Source organism: Carassius gibelio, chromosome B8, assembly GCF_023724105.1.
Source record: "Carassius gibelio isolate Cgi1373 ecotype wild population from Czech Republic chromosome B8, carGib1.2-hapl.c, whole genome shotgun sequence".
Taxonomy (NCBI): Eukaryota; Metazoa; Chordata; class Actinopteri; order Cypriniformes; family Cyprinidae; genus Carassius; species Carassius gibelio.
Window position 1 is genome coordinate 27,293,986 of NC_068403.1, and position 17,218 is coordinate 27,311,203.

The window sequence follows — 17,218 nt, forward strand, 5'->3', positions numbered from 1 at the left end:
CATTGGTTTTCCATGTTCTATGGGACATCCCGTAGACGTAATGTTTTTTAGACTGTACAAATTGTATTTTGCATCACCATACACCAACCTTACACTTAAACCTACCCCTTACAGAAAATTTCTTTCATTTTAAGATTTTCAAAAACACTTCATTCTGTATGCTTTATAAACTTGTTTCCTCACGGGGACAAAAACAATCCCCAAGGATTTTGGATATTGCCATCATTGTTCCCCATAACATGGGGTATACCTGAACCACACAAACACACACACACACACACACACAGACACACACAGTAAATCTGAGTAAACTAAATTTTATTTATGAGCAAATTCGTATTTGTTGTTTTTACTTTGTGTTATGTAAGAAATGTTTTAATTTAATAATCTAACCTGTAGTATGTGTACTGTAAATGAACAAATATACATTTAGCTTAAACTCAGTAAAATAATTACACCTACCATTTTAAACATGTCTAAAAGATTACACATTGTGTGTCACTAAAGCAAGGCACACTGTCTATTGTCTTAAAAAATGTTTAAATAACCTGATGACCAGCATTGTTTCTTTAGATCATTTACGCACACAAGTGCTTTTTTCGCACGAGTAGAAAACTCTTTGGATGTGTTTGGCAAACATCATTTCTACATCTTAAATGCATGACTGAACTTTTCTCATTCGACAGAAATACTATTTTCTAATTATTTACCCGGCCTATAACACTTGGTGTAAATGTTCTTACCTAGAACAGAAAACATACACTTTGACTATTTGACTATTTTGTAGGCATCATGTAATGTTAAATGGTTTACAAAAAAAAAAAATTTGCATCAGCAGCTGTGATTTTCAAAATGAAAGAAATGTACAAGCTAAGGATGTTTCAACTATTATCATCATTTCCTTTTGACTCTGATAAACTGGTAATGAATTTTCTATGCAAGTGACACGATATACAGTTCTCATACTATTTGTGTAGATAGCTGTGCTAAAACATTTATGACTATTTTTGCATGCCAGCAGATTATGTCAAGGATGTTTCACATCTAAGAATCACAATGTTTTTTAAATGACATTTTTCTTACACCTCAAGATTTAGCCATATCAAGATTTTGGACGGCCGTTCACAATTTGTTTGTTGGACTGTACGTTTTTAGGTGATCTCTGTGTGGTGTCATCATAATAGGAATAAATGAAAATTAAGAACTTAAGTTACAGTTTTTCTCTTCGAGATATTTCTTTTAGTGCAACTTTGTGTCTGTCCAAAAAGTGTGATCACATGAAGCATCGACACAACAAAAAATTAAGTCTAGCTGTTTTACACTTAAAACTATTACAACCTAAACAAATGAAACGGTTCCACTGAAAGATGCCCACTCGTTTAAGTTTGAGCATGTTAAAGTTTCCACACTCCTGTGTAGAGATAAATTTTATCCATAACCTTTTGTGTATTCACGTGACCAAATCACTAAGAAAGAGAGTATAGCAAGAAAGCAAATGTTTACAATGCATATAAAATTCAGAATACAATTGTTAAAAAAAAATTATGTTGATTTGTAAATGGTATTTTTTATTAATCCACTAGATTAAGTCATCTTGTTCCGATAGCAGATGAAACTATTCACATTTTGTTTGTTTGGCCGTTTTTGTTTGAATACTCCTGTAAGTTCATGCTAACTCTCGCGTGGGAAAGAGAGCAGGGTGAGCACATCCTATTCATTTAAGAAAAAGTATTAAACATTTGACCAAACTTTTTTATTATTTTGACAAAACACAACAACATTAAAGAATGTTATCCGTTCCTATGGCCATCTTCTTTGACTCAAATAAAGCAACATCTCTGGTGTACGCAAGCATCTACAATGTGTGTATGTGCTAAACATCTGTTTCTCCACTTCTGCCAGATTTGTTAGATGGGCTTTTGTTGTAATACAGACACATTTGAGAACTATGATGTTCTCACTTTTGTAATGGTTATAGAAAAATTCAAAAAATAACTCTTGCATACGTAGCAAAACTGACTAAAAAAATCACTGAATTATGAAATGCAAAAGTGTGTACGGCATTTGACAAAACAGGATTTTAGCTGTAATGAGCACATAAGACAAAAATTGTCAAAGTGTGACTTGTAAATATATTCTATTTTATTTTATTTATTTATTTATTTTTACCAGAGATAGTCGACTGATCTGTTTACATGTTGTTTTGCCGTTTTCTGATGAAGAGTTTTCTCTGACTGTGGTCAAACATACAGTGCCTGTTCATAGGAATTTTTACAGCATAAAAATATCGCCCCTACATCTAGAGCTCTTGTTCATATAGCTGATGATGATGTTCACATTTTTATTTGTCGTACTCGTTAGTTTCAACATTTCTACTGGACATTAAAGAGTAGGCCTATGTGTACTCCCTTTATGTCAGAAGCATTAACATCTACTGTGTGCTAAGAATTTTCTGCTTTCTCCACTTTTGGTGGATTTGCTAGAGGGACTATGTGACCTTGTTGTAATGTGATTACGTTTAAGATCCATATGATTGCACTAAACCCCCTTGAATAGGTTATAGACATACTCTTTTATACAGGAAATGTTTCCACAACAGAAATATGTATTAGAATAACAAATACCTAATTTGAAAATATGAAATCCTCTCTTCTAAACTATTGTGAAAACTTTTAATGTTGATCCGGCCCACCAGCCGTGTATCTTTTTCATTGTTTTTTAGATAAAGACTATTCTCAGAGTTTGGTAAACAGGCAAAAACATGAACAAAATGTAGTACAAGATGATTAAATGATTGTCAAGAGACTGTTTAAACTGAGATTGTGATGCACTTTAGAGCTTTTTCTGGTCTACCAGTGTCACAAAGACACAAAATTTTCAATCAACTTGAAAATGAGTCCTGCCATTTTCTGTTCTGACTGTTACACTTATTACAAAACCGTCTATTACACTTAAAGTTAGACATTAAAAGTCATGGATGCCACAGGAACTATTTCCTTTCTCTGTTTCTCTAAACATCACACTAAATAAACCAGAGATCACATGTAGAAAGAATTCATTGAAAGGGGCATGTTTTAGTCCATTTTAGATGGTCTGCTCCAACACATGTTTTAGATGTTTTAGGTATTCATCAGACTAACAGGTTTGATTCGGGAAACACACACGACTGGAACTGAGTGTTGTCATGTCTTTATAATTGATCTACTTTTACTTTTAAAACAACACAGTGTGAAATTATGGTCTTCGACAGCATGGGCCCCTGAAATGTTGTAGTATATCTTTGTTTTCACAAAATATCTAAACATTTATCTATCTTAAAATATTAGTTATTATGTGTTTACAAAGTTGTCATGTCTGACGTTTACATTTTTAAGAACATCTGATATAGTTTATCATCTTTTAAATTTTATAACGTATATTTCATCAAACCTTGACGCCTGAAAAACGGGTTTAGCATCAGTCCACATTTCAGTTGTTAGCCAGAAAATGCAAGTGAGCCGATATTTCATTACCCAGATAATCTACATGATGTGAAACTAGCTCACAGTTACATTAGAGTTTTGGGGTTTTAGTTTATGTTGAATAGTGTTTTGTTACTGTTCCACATGTTTAACACCACATTACTCCATTGTGAAGATATGTACTGTATAAAAGGTTTTTCACTGTAGTAGTCCAACTCTGAAACCAGACCAAACAAAAAAGAGCTTGAGCCTTAGTTGAAGCAGAATTAAAATGTTTTCTTTTTATCTTTCCATGATTTGTGCGTGTTGTTCTGAACCATGGTTTCATTTTAAACATCACAATCGTATTGTATTGTCCCGCATGATTGTAAAGAGTTTTGTGTGTGTCAGTCTCTGGATTTTTTTTTTTTTTGCAAACAGAACTGCTGTAATGTTAGCGAGCTCTTTGTGTTGTCTGCTTTACTGTGTTTATATACGTCAGATTTCTTTAAATTTGCTCGATTAAAGTATTTAACACAGTTTTGGGTAATGTGAGTGTGTGTGAATATAGAGGATCTTTACAAATATTTTTTCTTGAAATATCCATCTAACACTCTGAACCAAGACTGCTTCTTTTAAATATAAAATTAACACATTTTTCATGAGTACAGACCCATTGTTTCATAAACCACAAAAGATTAAAATGTGATTCAACTTTTTATTTCAACAATAGATTTTTGAATATACATTCATACATTGAAATAGTGAAGAAAATGGTCAAATTGGCATTACTAACAAACAGTAATATTGACATTACAGGTGGTCTAGCCAGAAAATAAAATCTCTACAGGCCAGCATGTTTTGTTCTATTATGTAGTTGACGTAAGTTTGAACAATTTCACATGTCATGGAACCATAATTTTTTGAAACCAACAATGTACATAAATCTGTTACACATGTACACAGACAGAGAACCTCGTTAATGTCCATCTCATCGTCACATTCAGACATCACATCCAGAATTTTTCTAGTAGTTACACAGACTGCTTCTTTACTGGTAATAAACATACTAATCAAATCAGGCCATGGGTTATTTTTCAGGCTTCTTACAACATTCATTTCATTCTTAAGATTTTTTACACACTTGGTATCCCCGGTACAATCATGATTTGGATTCTCTATGACCGCATGCATTAGTTTGATCATTTGTTCTCGGTAACGCTGTTTAAACATAGTGTCTATGTAGTCTGTTACATGACACGCTTCCCCCGGGGTGCAGTCGCACTTCATCTGATCATCCGTAGTGGCGCCAGAACTCCAGTTGCAATCCATCTGCTTTTGCCCAGCGTCAGACATCCTTTTCAGAATTTAATTCAAGAGATAGACTTTGTACCCTAATCAATATAGAATTTTGTCACCATTTCCCAGAATCTGGACTGACTGTATTAATCCACGACGATCCAGGCCTTGTGCAATTTCAGTTTCAATTTCTGGTTTATGGTTCAGATCCGTCGAAGCCTTATTATTTGAAAAATTAGCATCAGTTTCAGACAAATTTTATTGTTGAAGCTGATTCTGTCAGTCCATGTAGATAATGTTTTGATCAACAAGATGTTGCAGTAGCTCCGTTGACCGTGCTGTAAAACCCTTGTTCGCAGATCTAGGAAAACCTGTGATAACTGCAGAGTTTATGAGGTCAGCCGCTCACAGGGGAAGAAGACTAGCCATAGTCACGAGGAAGTAGTGGTGGATCTTCTGTACATTTAAACAAAAAAAAAAGGGTGGCCTTGTTTCTACGTTTCAAATGTTGCTTGGTTGGTTGTTGAGATGGGGGTGTTGCACTCTAAAAGTGGAGGAGGGTGAAGGGGCCTAATTAGGGATGTGTTTTGACCGGCAAAGCCTAGCTTATGTCACCAAAGAGAATTCTGTCATTTTCACTGGAAGATATTTTGATTATAGATTACGAGGTTTATTAGGATTTTTGTTAAGACACTTGTTTCAAGTAACAGTAATGTATTGTGGCTTGGGAAAACTTAATCCAACAGCCATTTATTAAACATAGAGCAAGGAACACATAGAAGGGTGAGTAAACACTGAAAAAGAAACATTACAACATCATTGTTCAGGTTTGTTATACCGAATACACTATTATCTGACTGATCATTCAGTTTTAAAATAAATTTAAATTGACTGAAACAGCTTGTTTATCATTGAAAAAATTGTTCTCAACATGGGTATGTCACATTGCTCAATATATAGTCTCTTTTTGCAGCATTCGTAAGGGTTGACCTCAGGAAGAGGCCAGTCACGATCAGACTCATCAAAATCAAAGTTTGTTTCAAAGTCCTCCCAACGTTTATTTATCTGCATGAGATAATTCTGGTCATGAAGCGTTTTGTTCCAATAGGATGCTATAGATATGTAGTCTGGTGGCTTTCTTGCATAGTACCGCATACCAGGCATTGTACCATCCCATTGGAAAATGTACCAGATGTTTTCATCCATATTAAAGTTTCTCCAAATTTGATTGTAGAAGTATGCCCAGTCTACGGCGGTCAAAAGCAGGTAGGTGCATTCGGATGTATATTCTTCATAAGATTCCAAAACGTAGAGCTTCACAATCTGCAACTCTGTCAAACACAAATCTCCCCACACGATCATATGACACAGTGAAATCTTGTTTCACAAAATCTTCATCTTCAATGAGAACTTTTCTTATGCTCTTCCCTTGATTTTTCCCTTGATTCCCTTGGTACAAAAGTCAGCTCCTCTCTCATTTCAGCAGAACTTCTTGGCGGTGTTACACACATCATTCTTCTAGATGTTTCAGGACTGTTTGGCGCTGCGGCAGTCATTGTAACAGGAGCATGCAGAAAGTCTTCTGTGGTTAACTATATGCCCCTAAAGCTTTTTTAAATATCACACTTGGAAAGTAGGTAGGACCCCACAGGTGTGAAACAAACAAGGATGTGACACCTTCAGTAGTCTTAAAACATTGGATGCTTTAGCACATTCAGTGAGATTATTTTCTCTTAAACAATGTATGTTTTCCTTTCGAACAAAGCATTCAAATGATCTTTCTAGTAAATCTAAAGCACACTGTTGCAAGGTACTTTTGTTTACACCTTAAGTTTGTGATGACAACTAATATAATTTAATAATGTACAAATCGGCCGAGAACTATAATTATTATGAATGTGTTAATGTTATATTTAAAAGAAGCAGTCTTGGTTCAGAGTGTTCAGAGAAAAAATATTTGTAAAGATCCTCTATATTCACACACACTCACATTACCCAAAACTGTGTTAAATACTTTAATCGAGCAAATTTAAAGAAATCTGACATATATAAACACAGTAAAGCAGACAACACAAAGAGCTCGCTAACATTACAGCAGTTCTGTTTGCAAAAAAAAAAAAAATCCAGAGACTGACACACACAAAACTCTTTACAATCATGCGGGACAATACAATACGATTGTGATGTTTAAAATGAAATCATGGTTCAGAACAACACGCACAAATCATGGAAAGATAAAAAGAAAACATTTTAATTCTGCTTCAACTAAGGCTCAAGCTCATTTTTGTTTGGTCTGGTTTCAGAGTTGGACTACTACAGTGAAAAACCTTTTATACAGTACATATCTTCACAATGGAGTAATGTGGTGTTAAACATGTGGAACAGTAACAAAACACTATTCAACATAAACTAGAACCCCAAAACTCTAATGTAACTGTGAGCTAGTTTCACATCATGTAGATTATCTGGGTAATGAAATATCGGCTCACTTGCATTTTCTGGCTAACAACTGAAATGTGGACTGATGCTAAACCCGTTTTTCAGGCGTCAAGGTTTGATGAAATATACGTTATAAAATTTAAAAGATGATAAACTATATCAGATGTTCTTAAAAATGTAAACGTCAGACATGACAACTTTGTAAACACGTAATAACTAATATTTTAAGATAGATAAATGTTTAGATATTTTGTGAAAACAAAGATATACTACAACATTTCAGGGGCCCATGCTGTCGAAGACCATAATTTCACACTGTGTTGTTTTAAAAGTAAAAGTAGATCAATTATAAAGACATGACAACACTCAGTTCCAGTCGTGTGTGTTTCCCGAATCAAACCTACCTGTAAGTCTGATGAATACCTAAAACATCTAAAACATGTGTTGGTGCAGACCATCTAAAATGGACTAAAACATGCCCCTTTCAATGAATTCTTTCTACATGTGATCTCTGGTTTATTTAGTGTGATGTTTAGAGAAACAGAGAAAGGAAATAGTTCCTGTGGCATCCATGACTTTTAATGTCTAACTTTAAGTGTAATAGACGGTTTTGTAATAAGTGTAACAGTCAGAACAGAAAATGGCAGGACTCATTTTCAAGTTGATTGAAAATTTTGTGTCTTTGTGACACTGGTAGACCAGAAAAAGCTCTAAAGTGCATCACAATCTCAGTTTAAACAGTCTCTTGACAATCATTTAATCATCTTGTACTACATTTTGTTCATGTTTTTGCCTGTTTACCAAACTCTGAGAATAGTCTTTATCTAAAAAACAATGAAAAAGATACACGGCTGGTGGGCCGGATCAACATTAAAAGTTTTCACAATAGTTTAGAAGAGAGGATTTCATATTTTCAAATTAGGTATTTGTTATTCTGATACATATTTCTGTTGTGGAAACATTTCCTGTATAAAAGAGTATGTCTATAACCTATTCAAGGGGGTTTAGTGCAATCATATGGATCTTAAACGTAATCACATTACAACAAGGTCACATAGTCCCTCTAGCAAATCCACCAAAAGTGGAGAAAGCAGAAAATTCTTAGCACACAGTAGATGTTAATGCTTCTGACATAAAGGCAGTACACATAGGCCTACTCTTTAATGTCCAGTAGAAATGTTGAAACTAACGAGTACGACAAATAAAAATGTGAACATCATCATCAGCTATATGAACAAGAGCTCTAGATGTAGGGGCGATATTTTTATGCTGTAAAAATTCCTATGAACAGGCACTGTATGTTTGACCACAGTCAGAGAAAACTCTTCATCAGAAAACGGCAAAACAACATGTAAACAGATCAGTCGACTATCTCTGGTAAAAATAAATAAATAAATAAAATAAAATAGAATATATTTACAAGTCACACTTTGACAATTTTTGTCTTATGTGCTCATTACAGCTAAAATCCTGTTTTGTCAAATGCCGTACACACTTTTGCATTTCATAATTCAGTGATTTTTTTAGTCAGTTTTGCTACGTATGCAAGAGTTATTTTTGAATTTTTCTATAACCATTACAAAAGTGAGAACATCATAGTTCTCAAATGTGTCTGTATTACAACAAAAGCCCATCTAACAAATCTGGCAGAAGTGGAGAAACAGATGTTTAGCACATACACACATTGTAGATGCTTGCGTACACCAGAGATGTTGCTTTATTTGAGTCAAAGAAGATGGCCATAGGAACGGATAACATTCTTTAATGTTGTTGTGTTTTGTCAAAATAATAAAAAAGTTTGGTCAAATGTTTAATACTTTTTCTTAAATTAATAGGATGTGCTCACCCTGCTTTCTTTCCCACGCGAGAGTTAGCATGAACTTACAGGAGTATTCAAACAAAAACGGCCAAACAAACAAAATGTGAATAGTTTCATCTGCTATCTGAACAAGATGACTTAATCTAGTGGATTAATAAAAAATACCATTTACAAATCAACATAATTTTTTTTTAACAATTGTATTCTGAATTTTATATGCATTGTAAACATTTGCTTTCTTGCTATACTCTCTTTCTTAGTGATTTGGTCACGTGAATACACAAAAGGTTATGGATAAAATTGATCTCTACACAGGAGTGTGGAAACTTTAACATGCTCAAACTTAAACGAGTGGGCATCTTTCAGTGGAACCGTTTCATTTGTTTAGGTTGTAATAGTTTTAAGTGTAAAACAGCTAGACTTAATTTTTTGTTGTGTCGATGCTTCATGTGATCACACTTTTTGGACAGACACAAAGTTGCACTAAAAGAAATATCTCGAAGAGAAAAACTGTAACTTAAGTTCTTAATTTTCATTTATTCCTATTATGATGACACCACACAGAGATCACCTAAAAACGTACAGTCCAACAAACAAATTGTGAACGGCCGTCCAAAATCTTGATATGGCTAAATCTTGAGGTGTATGAAAAATGTCATTTAAAAAACATTGTGATTCTTAGATGTGAAACACCCTTGACATAATCTGCTGGCATGCAAAAATAGTCATAAATGTTTTAGCACAGCTATCTACACAAATAGTATGAGAACTGTATATCGTGTCACTTGCATAGAAAATTCATTACCAGTTTATCAGAGTCAAAAGGAAATGATGATAATAGTTGAAACATCCTTAGCTTGTACATTTCTTTCATTTTGAAAATCACAGCTGCTGATGCTAAATTTTTTTTGTAAACCATTTAACATTACATGATGCCTACAAAATAGTCAAATAGTCAAAGTGTATGTTTTCTGTTCTAGGTAAGAACATTTACACCAAGTGTTATAGGCCGGGTAAATAATTAGAAAATAGTATTTCTGTCGAATGAGAAAAGTTCAGTCATGCATTTAAGATGTAGAAATGATGTTTGCCAAACACATCCAAAGAGTTTTCTACTCGTGCGAAAAAAGCACTTGTGTGCGTAAATGATCTAAAGAAACAATGCTGGTCATCAGGTTATTTAAACATTTTTTAAGACAATAGACAGTGTGCCTTGCTTTAGTGACACACAATGTGTAATCTTTTAGACATGTTTAAAATGGTAGGTGTAATTATTTTACTGAGTTTAAGCTAAATGTATATTTGTTCATTTACAGTACACATACTACAGGTTAGATTATTAAATTAAAACATTTCTTACATAACACAAAGTAAAAACAACAAATACGAATTTGCTCATAAATAAAATTTAGTTTACTCAGATTTACTGTGTGTGTCTGTGTGTGTGTGTGTGTGTGTGTGTGTGTGTGTTTGTGTGGTTCAGGTATACCCCATGTTATGGGGAACAATGATGGCAATATCCAAAATCCTTGGGGATTGTTTTTGTCCCCGTGAGGAAACAAGTTTATAAAGCATACAGAATGAAGTTCATCTTAAAATGAAAGAAATTTTCTGTAAGGGGTAGGTTTAAGTGTAAGGTTGGTATATGGTGATGCAAAATACAATTTGTACAGTCTAAAAAACATTACGTCTACGGGATGTCCCATAGAACATGGAAAACCAATGTGTGTGTGTGTGTGTGTGTGTGTTTAGAGTTGGTTTTAAAATTAGCGTGAGATTTCAACTCCTTTTACACATCACATATTATGGATAGTATTTTCTTAACATTAAGGAATGCCTGTTTGATTTTATTAATTCCAGATAACATTCAATTATTTATCTCTTCAGCGGCTTGGTTAGTTGATGATTTAGATAATTGTCTCTCTCACTCTTTGAAATTCTCACCTGGAAAGACACCAGACATCGTCCTCCTTTTCAAATGTGTTTGTAGACGGGGGGCATGTGGCCTGTCGGTGCCTAGGTATCAACACCATATAGATCAAACAAACATTGATCCTGTCAAGACGTCAAAACCCTCACTTTTGCACAGCCATTTTTTTTTCCCAGGAAGAACCCAAACACCTCCCACTGTCTTTAGGTGTGAACAACAAGCCAGAAAGGAACTTCACAGAAACCCCCCACAGCTCTGGTTACAGATACAACCATCATAAGAAATCCCCCGCTGCTCCGGTAACAGATACAACCATCATATATCCAGTAATAAACACAACACAAGTCAAATCTGAGATCTCTTTGATCTTTTGATTTACACACCTCTGCCATGTCAATCAAGGGTCACAGGACCCAGTGGCATGGCAACCGCTTTGACTGACAGGCCATATAGTCATAAATCAATCCAAACTGACCATGCACACTTCTGACTACCTGTCAATCTACACGGACTGTACGGCCATAAATCAGGCCATAAATCAGGGTAATAAATCATCAAGACTTGAGATAAAGTGTATGATAGGACTACTCAGGCTGCAGCAAAGTCAGATTGTGCAGAAGAATCATCTGTTTCCTGTGGTCTTGTCCTGGTGCTCCTCTGAGACAAGGTCTTTACAGGGGATCTGTATCTGGGGCTCTAGTTGTCCTGGTCTCCGCTGTCTTTCAGGGCAGTAGAGGTCCTTTCTAGGTGCTGATCCACCATCTGGTCTGGATACGTACTGGATCCGGGTGACTGCAGTGACCCTCTGATCTGGACACAGACTGGATCTCGTGGCCACGGTGACCTCGGAACAAGAGAGAAAACAGACAAATATTAGCGTAGATGCCATTCTTCTAATGATGTAGAAAGTACGGTGTTATGTGAAGTGTTTCCGGTTCCGGTTTACCTAATTAATGCAGCCTAAAAATCCTTTAACGGATTTGGATATTAAAAGCATATTAGTATGTTATGTGTATGCCAGGTTAAAGAGATGGGTCTTTAATCTAGATTTAAACTGCAAGAGTGTGTCTGCCTCTCGAACAATGTTAGGTAGGTTATTCCAGAGTTTAGGCGCCAAATAGGAAAAGGATCTGCCGCCCGCAGTTGATTTTGATATTCTAGGTATTATCAAATTGCCTGAGTTTTGAGAACATAGCGGACGTAGAGGAGTATAATGTAAAAGGAGCTCATTCAAATACTGAGGTGCTAAACCATTCAGGGCTTTATAAGTAATAAGCAATATTTTAAAATCTATACGATGTTTGATAGGGAGCCAGTGCAGTGTGGACAGGACCGGGCTAATATGGTCATACTTCCTGGTTCTAGTAAGAACTCTTGCTGCTGCATTTTGGACTAGCTGTAGTTTGTTTACCAAGCGTGCAGAACAACCACCCAATAAAGCATTACAATAGTCTAACCTTGAAGTCATAAATGCATGGATTAACATTTCTGCATTTGACATTGAGAGCATAGGCCGTAATTTAGATATATTTTTGAGATGGAAAAATGCAGTTTTACAAATGCTAGAAACGTGGCTTTCTAAGGAAAGATTGCGATCAAGTAGCACACCTAGGTTCCTAACTGATGACGAAGAATTGACAGAGCAAACATCAAGTCTTAGACAGTGTTCTAGTTTATTATAAGCAGAGTTTTTAGGCCCTATGATTAACACATCTGTTTTTTCTGAATTTAGCAGTAAGAAATTACTCGTCATCCAATTTTTTATATCGACTATGCATTCCATTAGTTTTTCAAATTGGTGTGTTTCACCAGGCTGCGAGGAAATATAGAGCTGCGTATCATCAGCATAACAGTGAAAACTAACACCATGTTTCCTGATGATATCTCCCAAGGGTAACATATAAAGCGTGAAGAGTAGCGGCCCTAGTACTGAGCCTTGAGGTACTCCATACTGCACTTGTGATCGATATGATACATCTTCATTCACTGCTACGAACTGATGGCGGTCAAATAAGTACGATTTAAACCATGCTAATGCACTTCCACTGATGCCAACAAAGTGTTCAAGTCTATGCAAAAGAATGTTGTGGTCAATTGTGTCAAACGCAGCACTAAGATCCAATAAAACTAATAGAGAGATACACCCACGATCAGATGATAAGAGCAGATCATTTGTAACTCTAAGGAGAGCAGTCTCAGTACTATGATACGGTCTAAATCCTGACTGGAAATCCTCACATATACCATTATTCTCTAAGAAGGAATATAATTGTGAGGATACCACCTTTTCTAGTATCTTGGACAGAAAAGGGAGATTCGAGATTGGTCTATAATTAACAAGTTCTCTGGGGTCAAGTTGTGGCTTTTTTATGAGAGGCTTAATAACAGCCAGTTTGAAGGTTTTGGGGACATATCCTAATGACAATGAGGAATTAATAATAGTCAGAAGAGGACCTATGAATTCTGGAAGCACCTCTTTTAGGAGCTTAGATGGTATAGGGTCTAACATACATGTTGTTGGTTTAGATGATTTAACAAGTTTATACAATTCTTCCTCTCCTATAGTAGAGAATGAGTGGAACTGTTCCTCAGGGGGTCTATAGTGCACTGTCTGATATGATACGGTAGCTGACGGCTGAATGGTTGCAATTTTATCTCTAATAGTATCAATTTTAGAAGTAAAGTAGTTCATAAAGTCATTACTGTTGTGGTGTTGGGAAATGTCAACACTTGTTGAGGCTTTATTTTTCGTTAATTTAGCCACTGTATTGAATAAATACCTGGGGTTATGTTTGTTTTCTTCTAAAAAAGAAGAAAAGTAATCAGATCTAGCAGTTTTTAATGCTTTTCTATAGGATATGCTACTTTCCCGCCAAGCAATACGAAATACCTCTAGTTTTGTTTTCCTCCAGCTGCGCTCCATTTTTTGGGCTGCTCTCTTTAGGGTGCGAGTATGCTCATTATACCATGGTGTCAAACTGTTTTCCTTAACCTTCCTTAAGCGTAAAGGAGCAACTGTATTTAAAGTGCTAGAAAAGAGAGAGTCCATAGTTTCTGTTACATCATCAAGTTGTTCTGAGGTTTTGGATATGCTAAGGAATTCGGATACATCAGGAAGATAACTTAAAAAGCAGTCTTTTGTGGTAGAAGTGATGGTTCTTCGATACTTGTAACAAGAAGTAGAATTTACAATTTTGGCTATATGAAGTTTACACAGAACTAAATAATGATCTGAGATATCATCACTTGGCTGAATAATTTCAACACTATCAACATCAATTCCATGTGACAGTATTAAATCTAGAGTATGATTTCGACAATGAGTAGGTCCTGAAACATGTTGTCTAACACCAATAGAGTTCAGAATGTCTATAAATGCTGATCCCAATGCATCTTTTTCATTATCGACATGGATATTAAAATCACCAACTATTAAGACTTTATCTGCAGCCAGAACTAACTCGGATGTAAAATCACCAAACTCTTTAATAAAGTCTGTATGGTGCCCTGGTGGCCTGTATACAGTAGCCAGTACAAACATAACAGGGGATTTATCATTAACATTGGTTTCTCTGGATAATGTTATATGAAGCACCATTACTTCAAACGAGTTATACTTGAAGCCTGCCCTCTGAGAAATCCTGAAAACGTTGTTATAAATTGAAGCAACTCCTCCCCCTTTGCCTTTTAGACGCGGCTCGTGTTTATAACAATAATCTTGGGGGGTGGACTCATTTAAAATAATGTAATCATCAGGTTTTAGCCAAGTTTCTGTCAAACAGAGCACATCTATATTATGATCAGTTATCATATTATTTACAAAAAGTGTTTTCGTAGAAATGGATCTGATATTCAATAAGCCAATCTTTATCATTTGTTTATCCATATTGCATTTGTTTTTTATTTGTTGAACCTCAATTAAATTGTTAACCTTAACTTGGTTTGGACGTTTTTTGTATTTTCTAGTTCGGGGAACAGACACAGTCTCTATAGTGTGATATCTAGGTGAAAGAGTCTCTATGTGCTGAGAATTAACTGACCTCTGTGACGGGAGGCAGCTAGCAGACGGTTGGTTTAGCCAGTCTGTCTGCTTCCTGACCTGGGCCCCAGTTAGTCAAGTATAAACACTAAGACTATGTGCCATATTTCTAGACAGAAGAGCAGCACCACCCCAGGAGGGATGAAGACCATCTCTTTTAAACAGGTCAGGTCTGCCCCAAAAGCTCGTCCAATTGTCTATGAAACCTATGTTATTCTGTGGGCACCACTTAGACATCCAGCCATTGAGTGATGACAATCTGCTATGCATCTCGTCACCACGGTAAGCAGGCAGGGGACCAGAGCATATTACAGTGTCTGACATCGTGCTTGCAAGTTCACACACCTCTTTAAAGTTATTTTTAGTGATCTCCGACTGGCGAAGTCGAACATCATTAGCGCCGGCATGAATAACAATCTTACTGTATTTACGCTTAGCATTAGCCAGCACTTTTAAATTTGCCAAGATGTCAGGCGCTCTGGCTCCCGGTAAACATTTGACTATGGTGGCTGGTGTCTCTATATTCACGTTCCGTACAATAGAATCACCAATAATTAGAGCACTTTCATCAGGTTTCTCAGTGGGTGCATCACTAAGTGGGGAGAACCTGTTTAATGTTTTGATCGGAACAGAAGAGCGGTGTTTTGACCCACGACTACGCTGCCTCACTGTCACCCAGTTGCCCTGCTGCAGGGGCTCTGCTGGAACCGGACAATGTATAGGAGTCCCTGAGCTAGACGCATCCAAAGCCATATCTAGAGCCCTAACATTCTTACTGTCCTCAATTAAAGTTTGGATGCGTGTCTCTAATTCTGAAATCTTCTCTGTCAGCCTAACTATTTCCCTGCATTTATCACATGTGAATCCCTCATCAGCGACAGAGATAGATAAACTGTACATGTGGCAAGAGGTGCAAATAACAATTGTAGGAGAAGCCATTACTCACCGTGCTTGATGAAATATTCTTACTGCGGTTGTTTGATGAACTAAGACTATGTGCCATATTTCTAGACAGAAGAGTGGCGCCACCCCAGGAGGGATGAAGACCATCTCTTTTAAACAGGTCAGGTCTGCCCCAAAAGCTCGTCCAATTGTCTATGAAACCTATGTTATTCTGTGGGCACCACTTAGACATCCAGCCATTGAGTGATGACAATCTGCTATGCATCTCGTCACCACGGTAAGCAGGGAGGGGACCAGAGCATATTACAGTGTCTGACATCGTGCTTGCAAGTTCACACACCTCTTTAAAGTTATTTTTAGTGATCTCCGACTGGCGAAGTCGAACATCATTAGCGCCGGCATGAATAACAATCTTACTGTATTTACCTTTAGCATTAGCCAGCACTTTTAAATTTGCCAAGATGTCAGGCGCTCTGGCTCCCGGTAAACATTTGACTATGGTGGCTGGTGTCTCTATATTCACGTTCCGTAAAATAGAATCACCAATAACTAGAGCACTTTCATCAGGTTTCTCAGTGGGTGCATCACTGAGTGGGGAGAACCAGTTTAATGTTTTGATCGGAACAGAAGAGCGGTGTTTTGACCCACGACTACGCTGCCTCACCGTCACCCAGTTGCCCTGCTGCAGGGGCTCTGCTGGAACCGGACAATGTACAGGAATCCCTGAGCTAGACGCATCCAAAGCCGTATCTAGAGCCCTAACATTCTTACTGTCCTCAATTAAAGTTTGGATGCGTGTCTCTAATTCTGAAATCTTCTCTGTCAGCCTAACTATTTCCCTGCATTTATCACATGTGAATCCCTCATCAGCGACAGAGATAGATAAACTGTACATGTGGCAAGAGGTGCAAATAACGATAGTAGGCGAAGCCATTACTCACCGTGCTTGATGAAATATTCTTACTGCGGTTGTTTGATGAACTTGTGAAAAACTGGAGCGAGAGAGAGGAGAGGAGAAAAGAAAACGCTAATGACAAGCTAACGACTTAGCTACAGAAGGCCAACAGGAAGTAGAGAAAACACTGTCCAACAGCGACACCAACAGCGACATGTTTACACTTACATATATGCTTTTAGCAGATGCTTTTATCCAAACTGACTTACAAAACAGACACAAAACCAATTTCTTAAGGAGCAAATTTTTATAGGCGGGAAAGAGAACAGTAAGATATAAATAATATCCTTAGCTCAGTATAATAACAATTGAAATCAATGGAATGTACCCAAAAACATAAAATATAAAAATATTACTCTTTTTGAAAATACGAAAAGGGGGTTACAAAAGACAA

General features: G+C 36.4%; 1 protein-coding gene across 1 annotated transcript in view; it reads right to left on the reverse strand.

The window, feature by feature from the left end:
- Positions 1-16,957, reverse strand: part of LOC127963194 (uncharacterized) — a 77,256-nt gene extending 60,299 nt beyond the window's left edge. Inside the window, exon 1 of the mRNA XM_052562962.1 lies at positions 15,027-16,957. Coding sequence (XP_052418922.1) covers positions 15,042-15,905 — 864 coding nt within the window. The 5' untranslated portion in view covers positions 15,906-16,957 and the 3' untranslated portion in view covers positions 15,027-15,041. The remainder of the gene's footprint in view (positions 1-15,026) is intronic.
- Between the last annotated feature and the right edge of the window lie 261 nt (positions 16,958-17,218).